Source organism: Dryobates pubescens, chromosome 4, assembly GCF_014839835.1.
Source record: "Dryobates pubescens isolate bDryPub1 chromosome 4, bDryPub1.pri, whole genome shotgun sequence".
NCBI lineage: Eukaryota > Metazoa > Chordata > Aves > Piciformes > Picidae > Dryobates > Dryobates pubescens.
The window spans coordinates 2,887,243-2,907,740 of record NC_071615.1 but is presented as its reverse complement, the minus strand read 5'-3'; the positions used below and the strand labels follow the sequence as shown (position 1 = coordinate 2,907,740).

General features: G+C 46.6%; 1 protein-coding gene across 4 annotated transcripts in view; it reads right to left on the bottom strand.

Moving 5' to 3' along the window:
- The window catches only part of SMURF1 (SMAD specific E3 ubiquitin protein ligase 1), a 61,268-nt gene that overhangs the window by 6,752 nt on the left and 34,018 nt on the right, over positions 1-20,498 (bottom strand). For 2 of the 4 annotated variants that reach the window (XM_054180310.1, XM_054180311.1), the window contains exons 2-12: positions 16,820-16,858; positions 15,975-16,083; positions 14,692-14,825; positions 14,492-14,557; positions 13,272-13,347; positions 12,529-12,782; positions 9,732-9,816; positions 6,219-6,365; positions 4,113-4,317; positions 3,762-3,865; positions 892-1,006 (exon numbers count right to left, since the gene is read on the bottom strand). In XM_054180310.1, the coding sequence (XP_054036285.1) occupies positions 892-1,006; positions 3,762-3,865; positions 4,113-4,317; positions 6,219-6,365; positions 9,732-9,816; positions 12,529-12,782; positions 13,272-13,347; positions 14,492-14,557; positions 14,692-14,825; positions 15,975-16,083; positions 16,820-16,858 (1,334 nt within the window). The remainder of the gene's footprint in view (positions 1-891; positions 1,007-3,761; positions 3,866-4,112; positions 4,318-6,218; positions 6,366-9,731; positions 9,817-12,528; positions 12,783-13,271; positions 13,348-14,491; positions 14,558-14,691; positions 14,826-15,974; positions 16,084-16,819; positions 16,859-20,498) is intronic. The other 2 variants (XM_054180312.1, XM_054180313.1) reach the window with 1 other exon arrangement.

Here is a 20,498-nt window from a genome sequence, read left to right as displayed (position 1 = left end):
GTCTGCAGTGCAAATCCACAACCCTCTGGGCACGAGGAGCCACCATTTGTCCTCATAACCTCACCGAGACCAGAAGCTTTTAAGGATTAAATGCCTCCAACAAGTCTCTGTGCGTTACCTGACTAATAAACTGGACACAAGGCCTCTAGGCCTCTCAAAGGGCAAAGTTTGGAAACAGAAAATCCCCACAAACACCCCAGAATCCAAGAAGGTAAACCAGCTTCAAACAAATGAGTTGATTATCTGTTTAATCATCCAAATCTCTTCTGCTCCTGAGCAATCAGGCCACGCACGTGACTCCTTCATGGCTTTCATGTTGCTTATAAACTGACTTGAAAACTGAGGCTGGTTGAGATTCCACCAGTCTCCCTCCCCCCCATCTCACAGAGCAAATGTCAGGCAATGCCATGTCAGGAAAACATTCCCCTGCACTAATACAGAACTGCTGCTCCTCCAGGGTCTGCATCGACACAAATCCTCCAGTAAGAAGGGGGAAAAAAAGGCAAGCACAGCAGCTCACTGAGCAAGGGCAAGCAAAGGCACACCAGCCCTACAGCCACGGGGTGACACTGCTTGGAACACTGTTCACACAGCCACCTGCATCCACCCTGAAGATGAATCTCACCTATGTGTACCTGCTCAGAATCACCCTGCATCCCAATCAGCACTGAGGAGCCTCAAAGAAATCAGATGGTGCTCGAAGGTTATCTCCTCTGTCATGTTTTTAATTTCCTCACAAAACTCCCTCTGCTTCACAGGAAGAGACTCATCATAACATCATTCTTCTGCTTTACCCTTCAGTTTACACACTTGCCATGAAGAGCAGCTGCAACAAAAGACTGCAGGGGCCATCTACTAAAGTAGGTAAGTCCCTCAGAAGTTAATACTCACAGGATTGATAGAAGAGTCTGGATTGATTTGCAGCATGTAAATATTATCTGTGGAGTACTGGAAGAGCCCATAATAGGGATTCAACATTTCATGGCACAGCAAATACAACCATTCTCTGTCCAAAGAGAACAAAAAACAAATAGAACATCAATCATATTTCAGTGCAACTTCCACTGAAGTTTCAGGCAAGACAATCCCTCTGAAGCAGCAGTTATGAAGTGCTCATTTGAAAATCAGACCACCTTGTATCAGCCTCCAGTTCAGACCAAAAGGAATGCTTAAAAAAACCCCATCCACACAGTGTCTTACTCCACTCACAGACAGATTTGGCTTAGTTTGGAAGTACTTAAGGGATTCACATCCCAATGCCATCAACAAACTAAGCCTGAACAAGCCAGGGGAGGTTCAGGCTGGATGTTAGAAAAAAGTTCTATACAGAAAGAGTGATTGCACATTGGAATGGGCTGCCTGGGGAGGTGGTGGAGTCGCCATCACTGGAGGTTTTTAGGAGAAGACTTGACAGGGTGCTTGGTGCTGTGGGTTAGTTGCTTGGGCGGTGTTGGATTGGTGATGGGTTGGACGCGATGATCTTGAAGGTCTCTTCCAACCTGGTTTATTCTATGTATTCTATGTATTCTAAGATCCACTTCCAAATTAATCTGGAGCACTGTGTCCAGTTCTGGAGCCCCTACAACAGGAAGGATCTGGAGGTGCTGGAGCATGTCTAGAGGAGGGCCATGAGGATGAGCAGAGGGCTGGAGCTGCTCTGCTATGAGGACAGACTGAGGGAGTTGGGGCTGTTCAGTCTGGAGAAGAGAAGGCTCTGAGGAGACCTAATTGTGGCCTTGCAGTTTCTTAAGGGGGCTACAAGAAAGCCGGGGAGGGACTTTTGAGGGTGTCAGGGAGTGATAGGACTGGGGGGGATGGAAAAAACCTAGAAATGGGTAGCTTCAGATTGGATGTGAGGAAGAAATTCTTCCTCATGAGGGTGGTGAGAGACTGGCACAGGTTGCCCAGGGAGGTGGTGGAAGCCTCATCCCTGGAGGTGTTTGCAGCCAGGCTGGATGTGGCTGTGAGCAACCTGCTGTAGTGTGAGGTGTCCCCTGCCCATGGCAGGGAACTAGATGATCCTCCCAACCCTGGCAATTCCATGATTCTATGGCTTTGTAGAGAGTTCAGGTTTTTGGAGACTCAGGGCCCTGCTCCTCTGCAATCTGTGCAGCATAAAGAGATATTTTTTATAAGTCTGTGGTCTAACATCAGCTCAGTCACTGGAGCAAAGCTGATTTTTCTACAAGTGCTGGGTGACTAAAGAATCTCTGTGCCTTCAGAGACTAGGAGGTGTTAGGTAAATTCTCTTACCTCAGTAACATACCAGGACCTGAATGGAACTAAAGCTATTTCTGACCTCCCAACTCACCACTGACAAATAGCTCTTTATTATTAAATTTGGCCTCATCCCAAGCCCAAAATATTCTGAGAGAACAATCAACCTCAGTGCTCAGAAGTGGAGTCTTCCTGATCTGAAAGAGTCCGTTGAAGCAAATGGGCAATTACAAAAGCCATCAGGGCAACAGGATGTCAACAGTAGGGACACTCAGGGTTGCCTCGGGTAAGGCAGCTCAGAATGTTCCAGCTTCTTTCCTTTGTCCAGTGATGGGTTGCTGAAAGACACCCAAGTGGGTGACGCAGCCTTTGTGGATTTGAGAGGTTTCTCAGCGAATTTACACAAAGCATCTGAGCCACTGCAAACACTGAGCACGATGCTGCAGTCGGCTCCAGAACTTCAGATCCAGTGCCACCCACAGGGCATCATTAAGACAGAGGCAAGTCTTCTCTAAAATTTTAGGCTTTAGTGAGGATTAATTAATCTCCACTCCTGCTCCAGCAGATAAAGGGACTCTCCTGAAGGTGTCTGAGATGCAGCAAGAGGGAACACCTATTGTCTTGCAAGCCACTCACTGGGAAGCAGACAGATAGATTTAGCAAAGTGTTCACTGCCATCTGGATTTTACTTCACAGCCTATATCCCTCTTGAAAGATCTCTTTGACCTGATCACACTTTCACTTATGCAACTGGAGCCTGTTGCTGGGATCAGCACTTTCTCCAGTATCAGCAGCCAACCCTGAACAAGTCTTTTACACTCACTGGGTAACGCTGATAAGAACAGAGTACATATGGAGAGGAGGGGAAACAAACACCTCAGTCAGGTGTTAATTCCAAATGCTCCTAAACACAAATTGTACTCTCTCCTATGATGAAAGGCTGGGAGCCCTGGGGCTGAGAAGAGAAGGCTGAGAGGGGATCTGATCAACATCTAGAAATCCCTGAGGGATGCACGTCAGGATGAAGGTGCCAGTCGCTCCTCAGCGGTGCCCAGTGATAGCACAAGAACAACGGTGCAAGCTAGAACACAAGGAGACTTTTCTTTACAGTGAGGCTGGTGGAGAACTGGAGCAGGCTGCCCAGAGAGGCTGTGGAGTCTCCTTCTCTGGAGACTTTCAAAACCCACCCAGATGCGTTCCTGTGTGGCCCTGCTGTAAGCGATCCTGTGCAGCCCTGCCGTAAGCCATCCTGCTTGGGCAGGGGGGCTTGGGCTCAATGATCTCTGGAGGTCCCTTCCAACCCCTAACATTGTGTGAGTCTCTCATTCTGTGATTTAGTATGAGAGAAGGCTGTGGGACAGCTGTAAATCACATGCTTCCACTTTCCAATCTACCATGACATGAAGAGTAAAGCTACAACTGCTACCCATAAACCAGATCACAGCTTACCTAGACCATTAACTGGGAATCTGAAAGGCAATGGGACCAGCCACAGGTCACTGTAAGGATGGTGTCACAGTTCAGAAGTGTCAGACAAACCTTACCTTGCTACTCCTCCATAATCCAGGCCTTCCTCCCCTCGAAATTTCACCATCAGCCTCTTTTTCAGGTCCTTTGGTCTCATCTTCATGATCTGGCGGTAGGATTCCTATGGGGGGAGGGATTTTGTACCATTAGCTGTTTTATTCCCTTCCTACAGCTGTCTACTCAGGTGCCTTTATGGAACCCAGATTATCACTCAGCTGCAGAAAGCACTGCTCTGTTGAAAGGCTGATCTGAGGCAAACTGCAGTGACAAGTCTGCAACGCTGGGTGGCATTCACCGCCTCTCTCCGCAGCAACGCCAAAGCCCCGAGTAAACAAAGCTGATGGGAGCAGGAAAAGCCAACCAAGTACCTCAAATATTTCCTCCCTGGATACTTCAATGCGACAGTGGCCAGCCTGTGGTTGCTGAAGAGAGAGCTCATGTCTAAGAACTTTCAACTTTTGTACCAAGTCTCTTTCATATCTCTGTGCAGGCAACTCCTCACCATCCTCTAGTGATCCCTCGTTTGGAGCTGGCAGAGGCTGCTGGCTGGGCTCTTTTAGCTGGCATTGATGGCTTTGAAAACAAACAAACAAAAGGAAGATATTTATTCTAGAGGGACAGGGAGTTGGGACTATTCAGTCTGGAGAAGAGAAGGCTCCAAGGAGCCCTAATTGTGGCCTTCCAGTATCTGAAGTGGGCTACAAGAAAGCTGGGGAGGGACTTTTGAGGGTGTCAGGGAGCGATAGGACTGGGGGGATGGAAAAAAAACTAGAATTGGGTAGATTCAGATCAGATGTTAGGAAGAAGTTCTTCCCCATGAGGGTGGTGAGACACTGGAACAGGTTGCCCACCACAGGAGGTGGTGGAAGCCTCATCCCTGGGGGTTTTTAAGGCCAGGCTGGATGTGGCTCTACACAACCTGCTCTAGTGTGAGGGGTCTCTGCCCATGGCAGGGGGAATGGAACTGGATGATCCTTGAGGTCCCTTCCAACCCTCACAATTCTATGATTCTATTTAAAAACAATGATAAAAGGACTGACTAAGCTTCTCTAAGAGGAACCTGAAAACATACTCAGGTGGATAACTTCTCCAGCATCATTTCCCAGTGCTCAGGGATATAACAAGAGGACACAGTCTCAAGCTGCACCAGGGGAAGTTTAGGCTGGAGGTGAGGAGAAAGTTCTTCACTGGGAGAGTCGTTAGCCATTGGGATGTGCTGCCCAGGGAGGTGGTGGAGTCCCCATCCCTGGAGGTGTTCAAGAGGGGATTGGACGTGGCACTTGGTGCCATGGTTTAGTCATGAGGTCTGTGGTGACAGGTTGGACTTAAGTATCTTTGAGGTCTCTTCCAACCTTGGTGATTCTGTGATAAGGAGCACAGCTATTTACAATGAATAATGTCAGGATTTTTCAGCTCAGTTTTTATATGCATTGGGGCAGGCTGTGGAGCACCACCACTGAAAGCTGACTGAGCAGTGATGAAAAAGTTTGTGTGCTAATTCTTTCCATATGAAGACAACTTTAAAGAGTGCAACCCAAAGAGAGGTGTCTAAAGGAGCAACAGCTTTATAAATGGAATTATCTAACAACTGCAATGAACTTTACTCCAGCTTCATGCAATATATGGCTGGAGACTCTTGGCACAGTACAAAACTGCATGTATAGCTGTTAAAAGACCCCAGATGTACATGTGCCAAATAGTTGCAGCTTCACACATTCAACCATCCTTATCCATCAGGGCTTTATTTGGGTTGTGGAGCAAATATGTTTTAGATAGAGAGATTCTCCAGCTGGCTCCAAGCACACACAACTCAGATCAAGGGAAAAGTTTGATCTTGGGAACAAGCAGCACTGCCAGGCTGCTTCCAGGGTCACTTCTGTAGCAGTTCAGCTGCCTTTACACAATGCAGAGCTGGAGCTTATTAAAATCCTGCTAAACCCCAACTGGCTGTGCACAGCACCAGGCCACCAGACTCCAGCTGGCTTTATGTTTCTTTTATCTGGAGCTCAAGGGAGCATGAAGCAAGTTCAGGTCCAGTGTAGCTAGCAGAGAGCTAGAAATGCTAATCCAGGTAGGCATGGGCTGACTGCTGTGGGGCTGCCTGGCAGAGCCTCTGCCCCACACCCCAGCGTTTCCAGAACTGCCTATTTGCTCCGGCATGGCTCAGGGCAGTTTTATCAAACCAGCTTAGATGAGTGTTGTGCTGAAATAAGCAAGACCTCCTTTAAACTTGAGGCCTGCAAAGCATAGTAAAAACATTTTGGAAGGGTGTCTGCAAAAAGCTTTGCTAAAACTAGCACTGAGAATCAATGCTGAGACCTTGACTAGGGCACTGGTTCCATCCGTTCCCCAATATTGTGATCATGCAGCTCCCCAGCCCCTCACGACTCCCAGACTGGAGTTAACACTGGACAAAAATAAGAGGTTTAAGGCTCCCAAGTTGACATGAATTCTTTATCTGGCAAGGTTCTTACTTCATGATGTGATGTAGTCGTGGATCTGTGAATTGTGTGGTTCTGTTGTTGTGGTCTACAAAATAGATTCTTCCCGAAACTGTACTTCTGACCTCCCAGCCTGGAGGCAAAGGTCCCAGCTCATCACAATTCACACTGTTAAGGTCTCTAAGGAGAAAAGCAAACAACATGTTAAAGCACTTTGGAAGTGAAGATGAGACCAATTTACATTCAGGAGAGAGGGGGAATGAATTTGGTGCTGATTGATTCTGGGCTCTGAAAGCCTCGGGACGGACAGAAGAGCTATTTCAAAGCTGTCGCCTTGGAATCCTCAATCTAAGCACTGCAACTCCCTGTGCTTGCATGGGAGACAGGAAGGTAAATCAGCAAAACACCTTCTGGCTTTGAAAGGCTTTGAAAGTAATAAACCCATGGAACTTAACAAGAACTTTAGGACCATTTATCATTTAAGTGCTGACAGGGCTTCTGAGAGCTGGAAAAGGAGGATGAGACATTTTTTTCTCCTATCACAGACAGCTTCCCACTAACCCTAATGTGATCCATGTGCAGAAAGCCAAACAATTAACCAAAGGCCTCTGCACAAAGCATGGTCTCCAAGCAATCAATAAGAGGCTAAGGCAGACAAATGCTAAGATCTCACACAGAGAAAGTGTAAAATCCTGTCTTTAATTAGCCAAGGTTAGAATCCTGCCTGTTTGACTGATAAATCACTGAGAGGAAGGCTTTACTAACACATTCATTCCTTTCAGCCTAGATATTATTTAATACATATATATATATATATTTTCTATGATTCTCTGGAAGTTCAGGTGTCTTTCTAAGTGCTGCTAAAGGTAGTCACTCACTTTCAGGCAGTGTGAGAATTCACTCTGGAGAATGTATTTACACCTAGAAACCTCACAACACTTAAGGTCCCAGCCACCTCCTAGAGGAAAACACTACAAAGCTGCAAGAAAAGGAAGGAGGGAAACCTGCACATTCTTTTTAGACTGAAAAGCTGTTGTTGAGTATTCTCTAGGCAGCTGGTGTGGATTTACCCAGCATCCAGGGTTGAAGACATCACTCTCTGCCAAAAATCTAACCACCAGTACAAAGGAGTAGACTGAGAGGCTTTAGAAAGGTAGAAGCACTTTGTACACCAAAGGCTTCATTAGTGTCACCCTGAGTACAAGCCAGCAGGGGATACACAGGAAGACAGACAGACAGACGAGCCTTTGTTAGGCTCCTTAAAGGAGATTATGGTTGTAACCATTTGTTTCAATCAGCTGTGCATCTGAAAGTACCAGGCAGATCTGATTACAGCAAGTTCCAACCTACATCTGTGCTGAACACCAAGGTTAGGGTTTTGCACTGCAAGCTGGTGGCATGAAAGCCATCTTCAGCTGCCATTAAGAGTGACCTGTGACTCACAAGATACTGCTGTGTCCACTCACACTGCTGGTCCTGAAAACCCATCTCTTAGAGATTTTTTTTTTGAGAGAAGAAACAATATCAGTTCTTAGGCTTAATCAGCATCACTTGAAGAAGAGTCAAGGCTTTGGGCAGAGAAGCCTGACAGGAGTGACATGAAGAATGAGCACTGTCATTTCATCTTCCAATGATACCAGCTAATCTAACATCAGTTATTTTCCCCTCTCAACTTTATTTCTCATATCCTTCCAGATACTGTGCTTTTATCAACACTTCTGCCTACACCACATTATATCCCTTTTCTAATATCCTGTGTCACATTCATGCATTATCCAGCAGCTGATGGAGCTACAAACTTTGTGTTTCACTCTTGAATCTGGCGTGCAGGTGGTCCAGCCAAGCAGGCCAGAGAGCCTCAAGGAAGAGAGCCAGACCACAAAGACCTGGATTAACTGCAGGTTAAGGTTTAAAGAGGCTTTGCTAAATTAATCATGTGGAGGATTCAAGTTTTCTAGCTGCAAGTCATTGGTCTGAAGCATTAAAAAAACCCCCACCCAACACCACTTCAAGTTTAAAGACAACTAATCTCTGCGTCAGTTATAGATACATTGGTCTAAAGCACAAAAAGAACCCCAAAGCCACTTCAAGTTTAAAGACAACCAATCTCTGCTCCACTTACACCTGAGGGAGCATGATTACAGCCAAAGTTAGAAACTCAGTACTCAAGAAATGAGGGCTTTAAGAAAGTAGCCACTTCCCCCCCCTCCCCCTTCAGTCTGCAGTCCAAACAGTTTTAATGTTGTAACTAATTAAATATATTTAGGAGTCAGAAATTTGTAGCTTCACCAAAACCTAAAGTTAAATTGACATGTTTAGGAACAAATTTTCAACTGGGAATTCCTGAAGGGTCAGATTTTTATTCTCCCCCTTTCCCCCCCATGATTCACAAGCAGATAATTCTTTCTTTCCCACAGAGCCATTCTTAGAATAGAATAAACCAGGTTGGAAGAGACCTTCAAGATCATCATGTCCAACCCATCAACCAATCCAATTCACCTAAACAACTAACCCATGGCACCAAGCACCCTATCAAGTCTCCTCCTGAACACCTCCAGTGATGGTGACTCCACCACCTCCCTGGGCAGCACATTCCAATGGGCAATCACTCTCTCTGTATAGAACTTCTTCCTAACCTCCAGCCTAAACCTCCCCTGGCACAGCCTGAGACTGTGTCCTCTTGTTCTGGTACTGGCTGTCTGGGAGAAGAGACCAACCTCTGCCTGGCTACAACCTCCCTTCAGGGAGTTGGAGAGAGCAAGAAGGTCACCCCTGAGTCTCCTCCTCTCCAGGCTAAGCAACCCCAGCTCCCTCAGCCTCTCCTCACAGGGCTGTGTTCCAAACCCCTCCCCAGCTTTGTTGCCCTTCTCTGGGCTCGTTCCAGCAAGTCAACCTCCTTCCTAAACTGAGGGGCCCAGAACTGGACACAGGACTCAAGGTGTGGCCTAACCAGTGCAGTGTACAGGGGCAGAATGACCTCCCTGCTCCTGCTGGCCACACTGTTCCTGATGCAGGCCAGGAAGCCATTGGCCCTCCTGGCTGCCTGGGCACACTGCAGGCTCATGTTCAGCCTACCATCAACCAGTACCCCCAGGTCCCCCTCTGCCTGGCCACTCTCCAGCCACTCTGACCCCAGCCTGTAGCACTGCCTGGGGTTGCTGTGGCCAATGTGCAGAACCCAGCACTTAGATGTGTTCAATCTCATGCCCATCTGTCCAGCCTGTCGAGGTCCCTCTGCAGAGCCTCTCTACCCTCCAACAGATCAACTCCTGTCCCCAGGTTGGTGCTGTCTGCAAATTTATTGATGATGGACTCAATGCCCTCATCCATCAATAAAGATGTTAAAGAGCATGGGGCCTTCTGGTGAAAAGGTAACTAGAAAGATTCAAGTTATTCCTCTGCTTGGAGCTCTCCCTTTAAATTCAGACAGGTCATTTCCTATCATTTTTTTACTCTTAAAAGATTCTGCTTACTGCCAGAGAGACACAAACCCTTCCCACCCTCACCTCCCCCCCCAGAAAAATCTGCCTACAGCACTATACATACCTTGGTATCCTAGGGTCATGCCATGTGCTAACTCCAGTCTGTGTGTGCAAAAAATACACCTGGCCCTGTACCGTTGTCCTTTGCTCTGTGGAAAGGGAAGAAAGATTAATCTTCATTAAAAAGCTGGAGGGAAAAAAAAAAAAATGAACCCCCAGAATGATTCAGGTTGTTCCAGCCATTAGCAAATTAGCTTGCTGTCACAGCTAGGAGGAAGCACTTAAGCCTTCTCCCTCATTTCTTGCAGCATGGTCTCTTCTGACCTTTACTCCACTCTGCGGAGACCCCACCTGGAGCACTGTGTCCAGTTCTGGAGCCCCTAGGACAGGAAGGATCTGGAGGTGCTGGAAGGTGTCCAGAGAAGGGCCATGAGGATGAGCAGAGGGCTGGAGCACCTCTGCTATGAGGACAGACTGAGGGAGTTGGGGTTGTTCAGTCTGAAGAAGAAAAGGCTCTGAGGAGACCTAATTGTGGCCTTCCAGGATCTGAAGGGGGCTACAAGAAAGCTGGGGAGGGACTTTTGAGGGTGTCAGGGAGTGATAGGACTGGGGGGATGGAAAAAAAAACCAAACTAGAAATGAGGAGATTCAGATTGGATGTTAAGAAGTTGTTCTTCCCCATGAGGGTAGTGATACACTGGCACAGGTTGCCCAGGGAGGTGGTGGAAGCCTCATCCCTGGAGGTGTTTGCAGCCAGGCTGGATGTGGCTGAGAGCAACCTGCTGTAGTGTGAGGTGTCCCTGCCCATGGCAGGGGGGTTGCAAGTGGCTGATCCTTGAGGTCCCTTCCAACCCTAGCAATTCTATGGTTCTATGACCTTAGATACTGCCTTCAGAAGTTTATTTTGCCTACACACTCCAAGAGCCCTTTTTGAAACTCCCAAATCTCCAGCATGGTTTACTCTGCATTTTTATTTTTAGCTTTTTTGAGGCAACTCAAAGCCCCCAAGCTGCATTTCTTCCCTCCCAGATTTGCTGTGCTCTTTTCCTTTTTTCCCCTCTCTGAGTTTTAAATTCTCCTTAATCTTACCCTCCCTAATCTTCTGTACTACCAGCTTCTTTGTTGCTTTCCTATTTTTCCTGAGATCTTTTCTCACATGTGGGCTCAAACCTACACAACATGCCAAGGGGGAAGGAAAAAATAGCAGTACTGCTCCAGTTTGAAGAGCTCTTTACATTCCCTCTCCCTGGATACACAGCCAAGATTAGCAGTGGATTTTCTTCAGCAGCATCATGCCACAACCTCATGTTTAATTTACCAGCAACCCCTCAGTGTATCCTGGCATAGCCAACTGCTAATTAGCCCAGCTCCCATCTGCACTGCTCAGTTCCCTTTCCAAAAGGCAGCCCATGAAATGCACGTGGATGCTGCCTGTTCTGACAGGTAAACCACATCTAGGTGTTACAAGAGGGAACATTTTTCCCTCTGAAGTCTTTTGAAAATAACTTCCAATTGCACAGGGTCTGTGTGGCAGTTTTAGGCTGTGCCTAGAAATGTTTTCCACAGAGCAGAAAACTGGCAGAATGTAAATAAATTATCATTGGATGCAAAGGAAAAGTAATGATTAGGCTAGAATAGAATAGACCAGGCCAGGTTGGATAAGACCTCAGAGATCATCAAGTCCAACCTATCACCCAGCACCATCTAATCAACTAAACCATGGCACCAAGCACCCCATCCAGTCTCCTCTTATAATCCCATTGGTCTGATATCTAATATAAAGTTAGTTGTATAAACTTAATTCTTGCTCTTTTCAGCTTCTTTGCTCTAGCAGATGCTTGCTGGTGCCTCTGCTAGCTTGCTGACCTAGGATGTGTTTCTTTGTTGTGGCTAATTACTAACAAACTACACTCTGAATTCATCCTCTGTCTTTTCCCTTGTACACAGGGTGGTGGAAGCTGTTGGTAACCCCCTAGGATTTGTCCAGGGGGTGGTTCTTTTGATTATAAATTGGAAATACATGAAAATATTGCATATTTTGTACATATTCATTGTGTTCTGTATTTCTAGATTTTAGTGTGCTTGTAAATATAGAATCATAGAATTGTTAGGGTTGGAAGGGACCTCAAGGATCAGCCAGTTCCAACCCCCCTGCCATGGGCAGGGACACCTCACACTACAGCAGGTTGCTCACAGCTACATCCAGCCTGGCCTTAAAAACCCTCCAGGCATGAGGCTTCTACCTGTTTCAGTGTCTCACTACCCTCATGGGGAAGAACTTCTTCCTCACATCCAGTCTGAATCTACCCAATTCTATTTTTTTCCATTCCCCCCCAGTCCTATCACTCTCTGACACCCTCAAAAGTCCCTCCCCAACTTTCTTGTAGCCCCCTTCAGATCCTGGAAGGCCACAATTAGGTATCCTCAGAGCCTTTTCTTCTTCAGACTGAACAACCCCAACCCCCTCAGTCTGTTCTCATAGCAGAGCAGCTCCAGCCCTCTGCTCATCCTTGTGGCCCTTCTCTGGACACCTTCCAGCACCTCCAGATCCTTCCTGTCCTAGGGGCTCCAGAACTGGACACAGTACTCCAGGTGGGGTCTCACCAGAGCAGAGGGGAAGAATCACCTCCCTCGACCTGCTGGCTCTGCTTCTCTTGCTGCAGCCCAGGATGTGATTGGCTTTCTGGGCCGCAAGCGCTCACTGCTGGCTCACGTTGAGGAGCTCATCCAGAAGGGTTTTAGTTACACAATTCACATGGAACAATGCCTTAAAATGGCTTCATTTGCTTTCAGCTGAGCTGCTCTGGCAATCTTATTTTGGAGGGCAATTTCAACCCACCACATTCTGGGAAAACTCTTACCGTAGCCTTCTGGTAGGTCAGGCGACTGGTGGCCGTGTGGCCTGTTCTGAGGCGTCTGGACGTGGCCCCTGACTTCAGGAGTCCGCAGTCGCTGTGCCTGCAGCCTCTGATCTTGACTTGGAGACTCCACAAAGCGACAGTTTCCTCCCCCAGCAGCCCCTGTAGTGTCTGTGTACGGTGCTGGTTCTTCCATGAAGTAGCTCAGCGGCCTTCCCGGTCCGGAATCTTCATAAACCGTTCTGAGAATGGGGAAACTTCAAGAGTTTCCATCACAAGAGAAGGGAATGCAGAAATAACTCTTTCCTCCCTCCAGCCATTCCTTCAAGCAGTGCAACTTTTACCCCAAGACATGCCCCCTTTTTCTTCATGTTTTTACATTCCAAACTTCTCACGGTAGCAGAATCAATAAGGTTGGAAAAGACCTCAGAGATCATCAAGTCCAACCTGTCACCCAAGACCTCAGGACTACTAAACCATGGCATAGAATAGAATAGACCAGACCATACCATGTCAAATCCCCTCTTGAACACCTCCAGTGGTACCAAAACAGATCACCTCCTACCTAGTTCAGCTTATTTTCTTCAGGGAAGTATCCAGCTATGACCTCACTACCTGATACATACTCCCAGACAATGTATTAGTCATGCTGATATTAAATATGTCTAAGTGTTAGTTACATTCCCCTCCCCCTCCCACCCCCCAAATCATTTTTGCTAAGTAAGTGTAAAGAAAGCAATCCTTACCCTTCATTCTCCAAAAGCCCTCTACAGTCTACTACAGAACCTCCTGTGCCTATTCTGTCCCTTGTCTGTAAACTGACTGAAATAAAAGCAAAACAACAAACACAAGTTAATGGTGGAAAGAACAACTGTTCCCCTGAGAAACACCACAAAAGCCAAACCACCCCCCCATATACACAGGGTAAAATAGTCAGGAGAGCAACAACCTGCACATGGGAGCCCACCACTTATCAGATGTCCTTCTGTAACCTTAAAATATTACTGATCTGGGGGGATTTTTCCTACAGAGAGAGGAGAAACCAGAGGCTTCACCCCCTCAAAAATTAAGCTGAGTTCATTTCTGCAAATATCAAACACAGACTAAAAAAAGCAACCAAAAAAACCCCCCAAATCCCCAACCAACAAACCAACAAACCCAAATCCCACAACCCAACCAAATTACTGAATGGTGAAGGCTGGAAGAGGCCTCTGGAGACATCTAGTCCAACCCTCCCTGCTTAAAGCAGAGTCACCCAGAGTGGGTTGCCCAGGATCCCATCCAGGTGGGTTTGGAATCTCTCCAGAGAAGGAGACTGTGTCTCAGGGCAGAGGTTGTGGGCACATGTCAGGTTCTACAGCTGTGTTCCATGAGGCTCCGGAGAGCTAAGCTGGAGAGAAACAGCTCACCGCTAGATGTCATCATTACAGCGAGAATCTGGGGGCTGCCAGCTCGGCTTGCATCCGCGAAAAGCTTGCGCCCGGCAAGCGGCAGGCAGCAAAGGGTGGCAAAATGGGGTAAATTAGGTGTAAATCTAGCACGGCCCTGGGGAAATCTGGAAACGACTCAAGGCTATTAGAAGCACAATCTGCAAAATTTCGTTGGACAACTCCAGATCTTCTTTTCCACAGAAGGTTCTTTGCCGGTCACCCTCGGCCCAAGCGCAGCAGTTGCACAGCAGAGCTGCATCAGAAGCCTTGCCAGATGCATTCCCTTGCTGAAGCCTTGCCAGATGCATTCCCTTGCTGAAATGTTGTTTCCCCACTATCAGCTGAGAGAAACCCAAACTCCTACACACAGCAGGGCAATCAAAAACGTTCAGGTCGAGTAATTTAATCCCATTAAAGCCAGATGAAACAAGGCAGAGAAGCAACAATGACTACAGGTTTCTTTTGTAACGCAGCATTTGTCCACCTGGTGCTGTTTCCCCCCAGAGGAGAAGAGTTGCAGCTGAGAGCATTCTTACCCACGATTTGGCCTCGTACAGCATCGGTATCGGTGGGGTTTAGTTTGCATAGATCCAAACGCTGGTCTGGAAAAGGAGAACAAGGAGAAAAGATCAACAAACCACTGGGGTGGGGTGGGGTGGAGGGGAATTCTATTCACTACTCAGACAACACAAGGCACCAAAGGCTCTTGCTGGCCCCAGGTGGGATTTGCTCTTACATCCAGTATCTTTTAGCCTGCTGATGGCATTAGAGAGGAGTCGGACACACCCCAGGAAGCCAGCTCCCTGTTTCTTGTGGATTTTTTTATGGTTCCAGACACTGATGGTTATGGAATCTGTCTTCCCAACGTAGCTAGAAAAATACACACCAGAAGAATCGTTTTAGAAGGGGGGAGAGAAAAAATATGGAAGGGGAAAAAAAAAAAACCATTAAAAAAAAAATCCATTAAAATCTCTTCTGACTCCCCAGAATTAATGCTTTATTTGGCACAAATTCTGATACATTTTACTGCATTGGTCACGCTGCTTTATTGTAAACACAGCAGAGCTTAAGCCTGAAATGGTGTTATTAATGAATTACTGCACTGTGAGTTCACCCAGCATGGGGAAACTGATATTGCTGCCACATGAATTTCACTCCCGACAGCCTCGTTAAAAGCTATTAACAACAAGCTGATTAATGGAACAAAACTTTACCGTTTAGGTTTCTAACAGTCTGAAGAAAAAAAAAACAACAACCAACAAGAAGTCATTAAGGCAAGGACAAGCTCTTGCAAAAGCTGCGCTGCGCTGCTCCAGCAGAGCTTTGCTCTAAGCGGGAGCAGGGGACTGGAGCACATGCCTTATGAGGACAGGCTGAGGGACCTGGGGCTTTTCAGTCTGGCCAAGAGAAGTCTGAGAGGAGATTTCATAAATGTTTATAAATATCTGAGGGCTGGGGGGCAGGAGGGAGGGGACAGGCTCTGCTCACTTGCTCCCTGGGATAGGACAAGGAGCAATGGATGGGAGCTGCGGCACAGGAGGTTCCACCTCAACACAAGGGGGAACTTTACTGTAAGGGTCCCAGAGCACTGGAGCAGGTTGCCCAGAGAGGTTGTGGAGTCTCCTTCTCTGGAGTCTTTCCAGACCCATCTGGATGCATTCCTGTGTGACCTGTGCTGGATTCTATGGCCCTGCTCTGGCAGGGGGGCTGGACTCGATCTCCAGAGCTCCCTTCCAACCCCTAACACCCTGTGAGCCTGTAAGCAGCTGTGCTGTGTGGCTGACACTCAGATATTCCCAAATTCCAGCACCTCCCATCAAAGTACCACAGGCTCCTTTATTAACAGGTCATTTCTTCTTGCAAAAGAACCCCAGCACCCCAACCCAGTCCTCCTCAGCAGATGTGACTCTCCCTGCTGACACAAAATGAAGCTGCAGTGCCAACCCTTGCATTCCATTTCCAAGGTAAATCCCTGGAGTGGCTTTTTTTTTCCACTTACAACCTTAAGGACCAACTCACAGATCGTAATGCTGGTTCCATTTGGGGTCCAATGTGTTCTTCACAGTGTCAGTGGAATGGCACTGGCCTGACCCATCAACAACTATTTTTGCAAAGGGGTCAGGAAGTCCTGTGGAAGGCAAAAACTGCTGTTAAACACAGGGCTTCTTGTTTGCCTTCTTCCAAGAGAATGCTAGCGTGAGCTTCTGCTTCCTCCACCCTCCCCCAAGAAAGGAAAATGAGCCTAAATTTGTAAATAAAATTATCCATTATCCTAAACCCATTACCCTGAATTTATAAACAAAATTATCCATTATCCTAAAACTATTTTACTTAGGCCAAAGTAGAGAAGTCAGCTCCTCATGAGGTAACATACTTCTGTGGTGCAGATCAATAGCTGCCAGAAAGTGTGAAAGGTCTGAGCAAACAAAAGGTTAAACATGCTCAGTTCAAGAGTAGAAACACAGGTATGGTGATAAGTAAGCATTTTTCTTCTGTCTTTAACAATGAGACTGCAACCCTGAGGTACTTTACTCATACCCTTGGCACACTTTACAAACAGTTGTCTTTGAGATGGATTCTCTTGGTACCCCACACAGACTTGTAAGCAGCAACCTGCTTATGGGTTCATTAGCCAGACTTCAAGCTAGAATTTGAGAGTCCTTGGCCTTTCCAACTCCAGAGTGTACACTATCTAAATATAACTCTGAGTAAGGTGTACTCATGTAGTAAGGCAACGTTAAGGCCAGTATGGAGCCAAAGAACAAACAATGTACATAGCTGAGCCCTGACAGTAATGCACTATCATCTACAACTCAATCTGATTCACCAAGAGCAGAAAGTTATACAATCAGGGGTGTACTTACTGAAGAAATCTTTCTTTGCAAGGTTCTTGGCACATAATACTGCAAAACAAAACAGCAGACAAAGAAATCTTAAGACCAGAGGAAAAATCCTTTTCCAGCAATCAGAGGAGCTACAATACTACCTGCTCCTAATTCATAAAAGCCCCCCAAATATTAAATGTGAGCATTGTTTTCTCTAGATAAAGATTTACATGAAGAGGGGAAAAAAAAAGCCTTTGCTGCTTTTGTTCTATTGTTACAAAACACAGAAGGGTTTAATGAATGCTCCTTTGTGTTATAGCCTCCTCGTTCTCTACACTGCAAGCTTACACAAATGCTAAACCAGAGTTGTTGCGGTGGTGTTGTTTCAGAACCCACCCACTTTAGAATAAAGACTAAACAGGTCCTGAACCAAGAAAACTGGTCTGGGACCCCTGGAAGAGACTTCTACACTAAGTGCCATCAAGCACAGTGCGCACAAAAGGCACCACAATACTTCATAAAACACAACATGGGAGGTGGCAGTTTGCAGCTACAAAAAGGTTTTGCGGTAGGCAGGACAGGATCTCACTCTGGAATAAAAATATATACTGGGGGTGGCGGGGGGAAATCTGCATCAAGATGTTTCCCTTGGAAAGGGCCACAAATGAGACATTTCCCTCTCTGCAATTCTACTAAATAGCACAGCAGGTTAAGCAAAAACGAGATCAGGAAACCCGCATCAATCTCCACGTCTGCAGGTCTCTCACCGGCTCCAAGCCTCAGTTTGCTTTTCAGTAAGGACTGCTCGGTGCAAGCTCAGCAATCCACGCTGCTCAGTATCCATTAAACTCTTACAGCAGGTCAGGAAAAATAATTTACAGAGCTCAAAATGAAAATATTAGAGCTCTAACTTATCTCAAACTAGGATCCAAGAGAGGGAGGTAGCTATAAAGGACCTAACTGGTTTTGAGGTAGTCTGTTTCCCTCCCAATTCTTATCTGTCAGAAAGAGAATGAATGTTCAGAAAGATACTCAAATGGACATTTTCCCCTGGCACAGACCATTTCTCCTTCTCATCTCTATCTCACCTTCCTCCTGACTTACACTCAATCTCACTTTAACTCTATATTGAGGAAAGTGAAGGCATGGTCACACAAATAGGGGAGCAAATGTTTATTTATGGCACTCGTGCTAGAGTCAGCTCCAAAGCAACAGTTTCCCACCTGACACAGCTAGCAGAAGAAAAACTGCCTCACCTCGTATGTCAAACAAACAGACCTCAGCACTCCACTCCTTTCCCCAGATGCTGATGGAAAAAAGGACACAAATCCTCCACCTTAGCAGTCATTAAAGCAGCCACAGCAGGAAACAACTATTTTTAGAATGGATTAAAAATGACTTATTTCTTATGCTGACCAACTGTATCACCAGAGCAACTTCCTCTGGGGTTATTTTCTTTTAACAACTGACCAAAAAAATAAACCCCACCAAACCAGAGTGAAATCTGCAGGACTGTGGCAATTCAGTTTGAAACAAAACAGGATTACAGAATCCCCATCCAGTGTTCTATGGAAGCACGGCAGAGCAACCTTTAATTTCCTCTTCCTGTTGTGAGTGCTTCAGAGTGTGGGGGGGAAGCACCAACCAAAAAAACCCCAGGGAGTAAGTCCAGGTAAAACCAAAACTTGTGTGTTCTAGTACTAGCCAAAAGGAATGTTAAAGTTGCTGAGAGTGGTGGAGCTTTTAGTTGGTTTATTGTTATTTTAAACCCAAATAACTCATTTTACTTCCCCACCCCCGATTCTAAGAACACCTCACTGAGCTGGGAAAAAGGTGGCATCTGTAGCTATCTGTATATACAGCCTGGCTGTATAATCACTACCTTTATTCTGTACTTCAGGTGTGCTTTCCAGAGCTAAATAGCAGCACAAGCTTCCAAAGCTGTTATTGAAGAATTACATTTTGTTCATTTAACGCTGCTCCCTCTGCCACAGGCCCTCGCTCTGCAGCCCGTGAGGAGCACAGCTGCCAATTTTCCAGTTGCAAGCCTGTGAAACCCTCAATTTTAGGTTGCAGGGGAAAAAAAAAAATAAATAATAAAAATCATTACTCTTTCTTGTAAGAAAAATATTGGCACAACAGCTAATAGCTGAAATAAACCTTTATGGAGCAATCTCCAGAAACAGGCTGCCCGAGATGGACCATTGGCTCCGTTCCACTGTTTGCATATTAAACCCACTAGAGCAAAAAAAAATTTTTTTCTTTTGAGTGCTTTATCACTTAAAAGCCATAGATTTCTAAATTCCAGTAAAGAAACGGGTGACAAAGGTCAGCAACAGGAGACTGGGACGTGAAGCCGTGCCAGCAGTGGAGCAGACAGCCCCTCCCTGCCCGCTAAAGCTGGGCACAGGCCAGATTCGCTTCTTAAACGCATTGTCACCAATAGGGACTTTAGCAAGGCTGCCAGCGGGATCTGACTGCTGCTACTTCCAGCTCAAACCCTGTGAACTCGGGCAGATTTAGCTATAAAGGCTTCAGAAGTTATTAATTTTTATCCCTGCATCAGAGGTGGTGCAGGAGAAGGGGAGGGATATTCATCTGCAAAGCAGGCAGCCGAGCCCCGCTCTGCACAAAGCCCAGCTTTGCCCACTTCCCATCTTCCCAAAGTGCCTTTTCTTTCTTCTAAACGAGAAAGGTCGGCAGCAGGAGCAATCCGCCTGCATTTGTTGCAACGTTACAAAAAGGAACTTAATTCTCCTGACTCGGGCATTTACATTCTGCCTTCTCAAAGCCAACCGACTTGTTTCGGCTTGACACAGTATTTGTTTATCCTCCTCTCTGGATTGCCGCACAGCGCCGAAGAACTATTTCTTTGTAACAGAACAGACCCCAAACAACACTGAAACAATGTCTTTACATCTCGATTAGAATATTTATAAAGGGATGGGAATGTTTTTTTAAGTACCTGACATTATTGAGATCGTTTCAAAGGCCAAATTAGCCAGCTGGGTAAAGTACTGGTGTGAAAGCCTATTTGGCAGGAGGTGAAGAAAGGACGGGCCTCGTACAAAGTCAGTATTCACCCCGGGGATGTTCTTGAATGCAGATGTAACTTGAGCGAGTGGAGTGGTTCCTCTGCCAGCCCCCGGGGTTGTCCACCCTGCTTCCAAAGCAGAAGTGAATCATCTGCTGCGGTTCAGGAGGTGCCGCAGGAGCAGGCTGCAGACGGGTGTAGTAAGGAAAGCACAGAGCAGCACCGAGGTCTCAACAACCCAGCAGAGAATTGCATCAGAAAGCTGCTGCCTCGTCACCCAGACACCTATCTCTGCAGCAAGACCAGCGTTTTCAGAAGGGAAGCAGAGAGACAGCCTGGGCGAGGAACCATTTCAAACATCCCCACGTAAACAGACCCATCCTACAAGACCAAAGCCTCCGTGGGCAGGTTCCTCCTCCTGAGCTGTCAGCACTCAAAGGATGGCTGCGGGGCTGCAAGAGTCCTCACACTGCTGCCTCTGCCTCAGCACTGGAATTATCCACACCCCACATGCCCCATCCCATGGCACAGCGCTAAGATGCTACAACCGTTTTCAGCTGCAGGGTGTAAAACTGAGGTGGTTGTGTTTTGAGGTCTAGTGGGGAAAAATAAAAGGGGGGGAGGGGGGGAGGTAAATGATTAAAATATTCCATGGATGCCAGCCTGTGCCAGTGCAAAACAGCT